The sequence below is a fragment of the Amphiura filiformis genome, chromosome 5, assembly GCF_039555335.1.
Source record: "Amphiura filiformis chromosome 5, Afil_fr2py, whole genome shotgun sequence".
In the NCBI taxonomy this organism is placed as follows: Eukaryota; Metazoa; Echinodermata; class Ophiuroidea; order Amphilepidida; family Amphiuridae; genus Amphiura; species Amphiura filiformis.
The window spans coordinates 54,374,437-54,385,609 of record NC_092632.1 but is presented as its reverse complement, the minus strand read 5'-3'; the positions used below and the strand labels follow the sequence as shown (position 1 = coordinate 54,385,609).

Below are 11,173 nucleotides of genomic sequence, written 5' to 3'. Positions count from 1 at the left end.
AATGGTATCTTGAGTAGATAAAAAAAACACACAAACAAACAGACAGACAAACAAACATGAAATATAAACAATATATACCAAATGATCTTTCTGACTCGTGTCATGCTAAGTCTTATGATTTACTTCTTTTTTGTATTATTAATTTCATTAGGTTTAAAAATGCTATCAATAGGCCTAACAAAATATATTCAACCTTTCTCAATTTCTTTGTATTTCACAAATAAATACTATCTTGAGTAGATAGCGGAAAAATTATCAAGCAAACAATTAAACAAACAAACAAAAAACATCAAAACAAACTTTCCTAAGAGACGTTTTCTTAATTTGTGAAGTATTTTCTTTGTTGTTTTATTAAGCCCGTAAAGCCGCCTGCGAGTTCCGAGAAAATGATGTAGCCGGTAAGTAGGCTTTGAGCGCGTTTTTGACAGCAGATGATGCGTGATGTCGCAAAGGGCTATAATGATTTGCAAATCACACCGTAAATTCTACCTTGAGTAGATAATAAACAAACAAGCAAACAAACAACAAACATGTAGTAACAAAAAATATACCTAATGAAATTCCTGACTTCTATGATTTTTTTAAAATTAGTTCATACGGTTCCAAATGGTAGGCCTATCATCAGTAGGCCTATAGATAACAAAATATTGTCAACCTTTCTTACTTACTTTCGTTGTATTTATTTTGATTTTGAAATACTATCTTGAGTAGATAGCGGAAAAAACAAACAAAAAACATCAAAAACAAACTATCCTAACAGATGTTTTCTAATTTGTGAAATATTTTCTGTGGTTTTATTAGGCCCGCAATGCTATCTTCAGAAGATAGCCGTTTGTGCGCGCGTTACGAGAAAATGATGCAGATCGTAAATGATGCAGATCGTAAGTGGGCTCGCGCGTGTTTACAATACTCATTCGTACATGAGTGGTGAAAAGAGCTACACTTGAACATTCATGCATGAGTGGTGAAAAGTGCTACACTTTTATTCGCATGAGTGACGGTGAAAAGAGATACACTCCTAAACATGCATAGGCCTACATAGTGAAATGACTCATTTAATGGGCTACACTCTTAAGCATATACGTGCATAAGTGGTAAAAAGTGCTGCACTTTTAAGCATGCATGCATGAGTGGTGAAAATATCTGCACTCACAAGCATATATAGGCTATGCATGATTGGTGGACAGATCTGCAATCCAAAAGCATGCATGCATGCATGCATGCATGAATGGTGAAAGGGCTACACTCTTAAGCATACATGCATGAGTGGTGAAAAGAGCTGTAGGCCTACTCTTATATAAGCATTCATCTATTCATGCATAAGTGGTGAAAAGTGATACACTCTTAAGCAGACCTGCATGAGTGGTGAAAAGAGCTACACTCTTAAGCAGACCTGCATGAGTGGTGAAAAGTGCTACACTCTTAAGCAGACCTGCATGAGTGGTGAAAAGTGCTACACTCTTAAGCAGACCTGCATGAGTGGTGAAAAGAGCTACACTCTTAAGCAGACCTGCATGAGTGGTGAAAAGTGCTACACTCTTAAGCAGACCTGCATGAGTGGTGAAAAGAGCTACACTCTTAAGCAGACCTGCATGAGTGGTGAAAAGTGCTACACTCTTAAGCAGACCTGCATGAGTGGTGAAAAGTGCTACACTCTTAAGCAGACCTGCATGAGTGGTGAAAAGAGCTACACTCTTAAGCAGACCTGCATGAGTGGTGAAAAGTGCTACACTCTTAAGCAGACCTGCATGAGTGGTGAAAAGAGCTACACTCTTAAGCAGACCTGCATGAGTGGTGAAAAGTGCTACACTCTTAAGCAGACCTGCATGAGTGGTGAAAAGTGATACACTCTTAAGCAGACCTGCATGAGTGCTGAAAAGAGCTGCACTCTTAAGCAGACCTGCATGAGTGGTGAAAAGTGATACACTCTTAAGCAGACCTGCATGAGTGGTGAAAAGAGCTACACTCTTAGGCATGTATGCATGAGTGCTGAAAAGAGCTGCACTCTTAAGCATGAAATTACAACACAGCGGCCTATGCAGCAGTGTAATATAGACATATTAATCAAGCGTAACTCGCAAACGCAAAATCGAAATCAACTGAAATTTTCGGAATAAGCTTTTTCTGGATATCTATTGATAACAGTCATAAAAAGAGGATGCTAGGATCATGATATACCCCTTTAAAGTGGGTTTCCTTTTCGCTTCTTTTTGAACTATATATTGTTTCGACACTCAGCCATAAAAATAAATGTTATTTGCACGAATAGATAATATTCTATAATTATCGGTTGCCACGTATTAATCATCCGAGGTGATTTGATAATGCTCTTGTAATTGAACTTAAATATTGACTCGTCCAAAAAGTATACTGAGATAACAAGTTTGTTGCAACTTGTAATGTCATGCAAGGAGCCTTCCATCGCCTTGATTAATCACGAGTATCAACTGCGTTGCCTACGAGGGTCATTCAATAAGTTCTACCTCCTCTCTTATAACTTGGTTCTGAAAATGTCAGATTCTTTAAACTTTAGCATGTTTATACATTAAAATGTCAGCTACAAACGACAGTAAACGTATATTTATACCATTTCCAGGTTTTGTAGGTGATCTCAGAAGAAAAATAAGATTTGCTGCACCGGAAACATTTACATGTTTACATGAAAATATGTGTGTATCCTTCTTACGAGATTTGCTCGATTTATAAGGGTTAGGCTATGATTGTGCTAACATATTGTAATTGAAACAATATCAGATGTGTAACTATATTATATAAACAGCAAGATGGACATTAAAAAACAGTAATTTTAACTGTAAAAAAAAATTATACCAGCCTCCCATTTTTGCTGATTTGTCTGATGGTCTTTCAGAGCATGAGATACTGCTTGTTTTAAGCTTGATCACAGAGACACGAACCACATTTTGTTACTTGCTATTTTCAAATTAGTTTCCTTTGTGCTCAGTTGCAAAGTGCCATTTCCATAGTAGGTTTAAAATGCTTTCAGTAAGCCATTTTACATGTTTTACCGATTCACGTTATTTAATACAATCAATTTCTGTATAAATGTGTTTTGGGCATTTTAATAAAAAACATTAAATTTAATAACATTTCTTATCTGCTGTTATCCTTTTTTTATCAGGATTTTGTTGGAGTGAAGCAGCTTTTTTTTTTTTTTGTCATTTTACATAATTTTTGATATTTTTTGCGTGTCAGCTTCGATTTAAGCCATCTGAAGCCACCAAATGGTATATTATGGTCACATCAATTGGTCTACTTATGTCTTCCTTGTAGAAATATGTACAGATTTTCTGCATTCCGTGTCACTGAACCCTGATTTTCTTTTTACTTCGCCTACAACATGAAAAAGTATATTGAAACTAAATTTCATCACAAGCTAGATAAGACACTAGGTTATAATCAAGAAAAATATAAAAAGGATACTACTGAAGAAGCTGAGATATGAGATTGTGGAACTTTTTGAATGACCCTCGTATAATTACCAGGCTTTTCGGGGTCAGATTCTGACCCCGAAAAATGGCACCATCAAAAGATGAAAAGTGACCCATATATAGCAAAAATCTAATCAGTTACATTGCGATGATCTATACAGGTAAACATATTACCCTGCGTGGCCATGGACCGTCCTCATAATATACACGTTTCATCAAAATTGCAAGGTGAACTATGTCTCTCAGTTAGTATATAGTGGGTCCCACATCAACAGGGAAATATCCTAATTTTTTCCAAAAATTGTCAAAAGCAACGAAAATTTCACAAAATTGCTCTAAATTATGCTAAACTGCGCACAGTTGTTAAACGACGTTGTCTAATATTTTGTGCAATTTGCATTATGGGGGTACTATACACACCTGCCCAATTTTGTGCCTATTTTTGCACTTTTCTCAAAAATTATAGCGTATTGGTGACAAATAAGATATGTATATTATAGGGGCAAGGACTACAACTACAGCATTGGAAATTTTATTTCAGCACAGACAACAGTTGTGGAGTTACAGTCAAAAATGAGGGAAAACCAATATTTGATCAATAAATCAATTTACTACTTGCCTTGAGTTGCTGAATTTTCAGTGCAGTAGTTGTAGTCCTTGCCCTATATTATACATACCGTATCTTACTTGCCACCAATGCGCTATAATTTTTGAGCAAAATGCAAAAATAGGCAAAAAATTGGCCAGGAGTGTAGTACCCCCTTAACCTCGAGTAACTTTGCGCAATTTTAAGCAACTTTATGAAATGTTTACACAACTTTAGGCAACTTGGCACAACGTTGCAAAATGTTTAGGCAACTTGATGCAACTTTGTGTAACTTTGGTCTATTTTGACAATTTTGGTCAGCTTGGGCCGTGTATTATATAGTATTCAACGAAGAATGGCGTTTGCTAATCAGAATTACACGTGTGGTTATAAAACAATAAACTTAAAAGTATTTCATTCAGGATCTATTGACATGTTAAGTAAACACAGCCAAAAAAGAAAGTCTCCAGTAGTTCCATCCCCATTTAATCAGATTCGGATGAGTTTATGGCAAAATAATTTATATAATAATTTTCTATACACTTTCCTGCGAAGATTGATACCAAATTTGATATCAAAAGTTTAATCATCATGAGCAAAGGAGCCGTTGTTTGGAAATTCGTGCAATTTTAAAAATGACAAATTACGAATTGACCACGCAAAAATCAATGCATGGTATCAGCTTATCATGTGGCCTGAAGCATGCCCGTACAGGAATCATTGTACACTTGCCTGCGCACAATTGAAAGAGCGGGGTATTTGATTTGCATTTTGACATGCATGGGCAAACCTTTAACCTGCCGGCCTATTCAGGCGACGTAATTCTTGGCACTCACGCTAGCTCTGCTACGTGATACAATTCCTATCTCATTTTTAAAATTGCACGAATTTCCAAACAAATGTTTCTATGCTCACGATGATTAAACTTTTGATATCAAATTTGGTATCAATCTTCGAAGGAGAGTGTATAGAAAATTATTATATAAATTATTTTGCCATAAACTCATCAGAATCTGATTAAATGGGGATGGAACTACTGGAGACTTTCTTTTTTGGCTGTGTTTAGTATAATGTCATTAAACTTACTTTTTATAACACAATATGCTTGTGAATGTACAAGAGATTCAAGTATTTACAAAATGGTGTTAAATACAAATATTCGGGTTATTACATGCACAGGTTAAAAGTTATTAAGCGATTTAGTCAACGTCTAAATCATATCGCGAATTTCAAAAAATCAAAATTATTTGATATCAGAAGGACATTCCTCGTATTCAGAATGCAATTTGATGTGTCTGATGCATGTGCTCTCATCCCGGCATGTCCCACAAAAACATACATGTATTTGAATGGGGCTTCAACTTTGGGTCAATACTGCTGTTTTCTTCGGGGTTTTTTGCCATTCATTTAAAAAATAATGGCAATTTGAATAACTTATCCTTTACTTTTAGGCAATTTATATAAACAATTTTAATTTTTTCACACTTGCGCTGGGATCACTTAAGGGGGTACTACACCCCTCGATAAATTTGCGTCTATTTTTGCATTTTTCTCAAAAGCTAACCGTGGTAACAAAAGCTATGTATATTATAGGGGCAAGGAAACCAATTACTACACTCGAATTTCAGTGACGCAAGACAAGCGGTTCGTTATTTATGATAAGAAATAAGGTACCGCTAGGATGTACCTTATTTCCTATCATATATACTGAACCGCTTGTCTTGAGTCACTGAAATTTCAGTGTAGTAATTGGATTCCTTGCCCCAATAATATACATAACTTTTGTTACCAGTGTGTTATTATTTTTGAGAAAATGCACAAATAGTCACAAATTTACCACTGGGGTGTAGTACCCCCTTAATAATTTGAAATATTGTTATGTTGGGTCCCGGTACCGGGTGTTGGGTAGAGATAATTTTGACTCAGTCACCCAGTGTGTCCACCAACTGTATCTATACATCTCTATCCTGTTTAACATAGATAAATAAAATAAATAACTAAGTACACGTACACATTAAAATGTGTCTTAGGTCACTCTGTATAAACATATTCACTTGAACATGTTGAATGTCAAAAGGTACATCGAAACTAACTATTTCACACGTATAAGAATCTAATTTTGTAACAATTCTCATCCAATCCCATCTTGATTATTTTGTCATTCGCAATTTTTATCTTTAAATTGTATACTTTCGATAACAATTGAAGGGGATGTTTCGTTTGTATATCATGCCTATCTCAGATGTCATCATCGTCATGAGATATGAATCATCGACATGCACCATATATCCCCCGGGCCCCTACATTGCAAAAACAGTGTTTAGAAACTAAACACTTTTCTAAACACAATTTTGCCTTCACTTTGTAAACACGTTTAGAAGCTAAACATCATGTGTCCAATTTCTGAACATTGGTCAGTGATGGTGTTCAATTTCTAAACATCTGACATCCATATTCTAAACATAAAGTTATATCCTAATATAATATATCCTAACCCTAATCCTAACCCTAATCCTAAACTAACCCTAACCCTAATTTCGTGTAAAATTACATGAAGGAATAACCCAACTTGGTCAATACTGCTGTTTTCTTCGGGGGGTTTTGCCATTCATTTAAAAAATAATGGCAATACCCCTTTTCAATGACACTCAGCATTGCCGGATTATACCCCTTTTATCCAAATTTCGCGGACAGTGCGAATTATTTTGTCGATTTCGCGGTCCTCGCTACTGGTAAAATATATACCCACTTTCTGTGATATTTTGTAACACGCATGATAACCAACCTTTATATGTGTGAGTTGGGGGCTGTCCAAGTTTTTTCTTTTTTAATTTTTTTTTTTTTTGATATCGTTCACCATGATTTATTTGTTAGATCAAATTAAAACTATTACATTGCATTTTATGTCAAATGTTATTTCCAAGGCTTCTGTTCATCAATTCCATCGGCAAATTATGAGCAAAGTTCACATGATCAGAAATCCTTGCTTATCGCTGTTTGAAGTCCTCAGATTTGATATTTGAGTTTAGCTAGGCCAGACACTCAAATCACAGATATTGGAACTGTTATCCGTAATAAATGATTATTACGTTTAGTATTCAATTCTGTACTAGTATCAAAGTTCAGACTTGAGAGTCCATCAGCTGTACTGTCATGTGTGTCGAAGTTCATAATATTATCTACTGTGTTCAATTTGTGTAAAAGCAGAGATTTCAGGCAAAGTATTCTCATTCATATCTAAATAAAGCTCGAACTTTTTGTGATGGATGACATGTCCTTAATATACAAAGTTAGTCAAACTATGCTGGTGAAACCACTGATACACCAATCAGAGATAAGTTAGTGGTCAGTAAGGTGTTTTATCCAATCAGAGGTGAGAATGAATACAGTGTTTGAAGAGAGTACCGCAAGTCGCTATAAAAAGGCAGGTTTAGTGGTAATCGTCCCTCTTAGCATCTCAAGCACCACCGACGTGTGTATCTGATCTAGTTATCTTGGTGAGTTCACTGTACATTATTTTTTGTTCCACATTTTGTACTTTTTAATTTGATACTTTGTTTATGATCATGATTATCATTTCATTTGACCAATGGAATTGATGATTAAACCATTTTGTTTAGCTGAAGTGATATAAGTTCACCAAAAGTAAAACTTGTTCAAGGTTGTTCGTTATCATACAGATGGGAGTGACAGCCAAAACACAAAGTTCACTTTGCGACCATCAGGTGAAGGGTGTATCTATTTAGGGTACATCCTTTTGTGGCATACAACACAAAAACAAAACATTTTCAATGCAATTACATATTGTTTAAAAATTATTTTAAAAACTATTTTCGTATAGACATGTTTGTAAAGAAAACAGTTACTTCATTATTCGTTATGTTTGTGACGCGAGGTGAGTCGTCCAAATTATATTGCATAAAATTGTTTCCTGAAAAATACAAATATCTCAGCCACTCAGGAACTGTGTAATTCCAACTGTTTTGATTTTTGGCATAATTAATTGGAAAGAAAAAAGATTTTGCTTCACTGGACAAACGGACGAACAATTCCTTTAGCTGAGGCGCGTTGCACCATGATGTTTTAGTTGCGTTTTGCAGGCTATACCTTTGTACAGACTGACATTATGACATGTTAAAATTTGCAAGTAGTTGTTAAAGGTGCACCGTAGTATATTAATAATGCTATTTCCATTTATCTTCGTTTTTGTTTATTTCACACGTTGGATACAAAAGTATTTTATTGGTACTACATTTGTAATAATGCCAGTCAGTTATTTCTATTGAGCGATATTATGTTGCATGCTCGACCTATAATTAAAAAGAACTTCAACGCTTCTCCAAAAGTCCGATAGTTCGAAAATCAAATGCTGAATTCATGGTTTTTTTGTTTTTTCATTTTTGTGTTTTGGGTTTTTTAATAATAATAATTATTATTATTATTTAAAAAAATATTTGAATTGTTGCAGACACCACTTGCAGATTCAACAAACTCTTCAAAGGCATTAACACTGATATGCATTGCTTGCTTTTTGAGTCACAATAAATTGAACTTGAGCCTATACCGGTACAGGTGAAATCTTTACATTGATACAGTAAACCATTGCATTTTAATATGGTGACAAATTCAAAATAAAATTGCTTTTTGAATATTTCGGTGTGCCTAACCCGCACGAAATTAGTAATGTGTGCGCGGGAGATTTGAGACAACTCATTTTGTTTTTGGCCTTTCAAAATATTTTGATGTCGATGAAAATCAAAGCGAATCATTTTAGATTCAGTTTACACAGAGTCTGTCAACCTGCAGGCCTAAATAACTTCAAATTGAACCCGGGGTATTGAAATATTTCGGCATTGCAAACATCGCCTGTGTATTTGTCTTCCTTTATTGATACTATATAGTTGTGATAAGTTATATAGGACCCAAAGTAAATGTTTCGGAAACTTGTGGTATTTATCTTATTTTAATCTTTAAACTTTTTGTGTGTTAAAGTTGAAATTTTCGCCGATGGCATACATGTACTTTGATCACAGAAATTTGCAGAGTCAATAGGTCTAGTGCAAGCGTGTATGAGATTTATAATTGACACTCTATAATTGGTGGGCGTTGGCCCAAGATATATATTTACAAAAGTTCAAGCCGATATCAATAAAATAAATAAGCGAGTTCTTATTTTTGCCCTTGACTCTATGTCAGTTTATCTTTCAATTTTAATTTGGTATTTAGTTCTTCCTTTTGTTTTCCTTTATTATAATCTCATTCGTTTTGTTTTGGTTCTTGTTTTTTATTTTTCCTTTTGCTTGTTCTTTTTCGTCGTCTTGTTCGTGTTCTTGTTCTTCTTGTACTTCTCTCTTGAATTTTCCGATTGAATATTCAATCCAAAAGATTTGATCTTTTGCCGTTTGCAGTTAAGGACAAATTGTTTTCGACTGTATATTGAGTCGAATAATTTGAATTTCAAATGTTTGTTTGAATGTTCAGTAGAAAGGATTGATTTTCATTATTTTTCAATCTTCTGAAGACTGAAATTAGGGACAACTCCTTTGAAAAAAAAAATGAAAATATTTACTCTAAAAATTTTGAAATCTCATTCCAACCACATGCAACACATGCAGTATACATTATAGGAGTAACACATCATGATTGGGTAGTGAAATCAGTGTACAAACAGAGTAAGAGTCAATCCAAAATATATTTCAATCAAATTTTTAAATCTATTTTGTTTGATTCCTATCATCAATTGTTAAAAGATTGAAATATTTCAATCGGTCCATTTAAGAGAGTTGTTCTTGTTCTTGCTCGTGTTCATGTTATTGTTTTTCTTCTCGTTTGATTATCAGCCTTCTGTATAGTAGGCCTATTATTTTATTTATTCGTTATTTATTCAGGAAATTCCATCAATACAAATGTACTGGTCTCCCTGGAAGACCTGATTTTATATATAGGCCTACATAAACACTAATAAGAAATATATATTTTACAAAATGAAGGAATATATCGAAACCTTATCAATAATTGTCAGAGAAAATGTCTGCAAACCTTGGTCCCCGCCTTTCCATTTCATTTCATTACTTGCGACTGTTAATATCCAATATTATTATTCCTAATCATGATTTTTCTTTATTTCGTTCTCTTTTATACAGTCAAACTTCGACTCCACCACCAAACACAATGGCTTTCTCAGGCAACTGGAAATTGGACCGCATGGAAGGTATGGCCGATATTGCAAAGGCAATGGGCCTTCCAGAAAGCATGATGCCATCCAGCCCAGTAGGATTCACTTTGGAGATCACACAGAACGGTGACAACTTCGAAATCAAGACCACCACACCACAGGGCACCAGGGCAAGCACCTTCACCGTCGGAGGATCCTTGAAGGAGCAAATTATGGGAGTTGAGGTTGATTGCACATCCAAATGGGATGGAGGCAAGCTGGTCGTCGAAACTGGCAAGGGTAACTCACTCACCCGTGAAATCGTCGGTGGGGAATTGGTTGCTACCGTTACCTTCGAAAATGCCTCTGGCAAACGCATCTTCAAGAAGTGTTAAGCTCCTCTCATTACAAACTTTCTTGCAATAACCCGGACTTTCTTCTCCACCTGAAAGCTCTTGACTTTTTCATATTTAGTCATTGAAAGAACATTCCCGACACCATATTCCCACCAGCATATATGATCAGTCATATACAAGAAACATTAACTGTATATTTTCAACAGATACATATGGAAGAACTATTGTAAATAATTCTAGAGATCATAATAATATAGTGATTAGCTTTAATGTGCAAAATACACTCACGATGCCTGAACTCGAACTTTCTACACGAGGTCTGAACTCGAACTTTCTACACCAGGAAGAACAATCGGAAGTTAGACATTTACCTCAAATTCAAGCAACAACATGACTTTAATCAGAGATCCTCATTAGAATCTCTGCTTTAAACTAACTTTTGAACGTGAGGTACTGAGAACCAACATCATCTCAAAATGGAGTAACAACTTTCCATTAAATTTGCACGAGTAGATAATAATATGTATTTATGTTTTGTGTTTCTTTGCTTTGATTTTCATAGTTTAATTCTCAGCAATAATGTTGCATCACAAATATTCAAGATGCAGTTTAATGGGAACTGAGAACT

General features: G+C 35.0%; 1 protein-coding gene across 1 annotated transcript; it reads left to right on the top strand.

The window, feature by feature from the left end:
- The first annotated feature begins 10,206 nt into the window (after nucleotides 1–10,206).
- On the top strand, nucleotides 10,207–10,584 carry LOC140152280 (fatty acid-binding protein 10-A, liver basic-like). Its single transcript, XM_072174585.1, has one exon. It carries the CDS (start codon nucleotides 10,207–10,209, stop codon nucleotides 10,582–10,584), a length of 378 nt encoding a protein of 125 aa, XP_072030686.1.
- The last annotated feature ends 589 nt before the right edge of the window (nucleotides 10,585–11,173 follow it).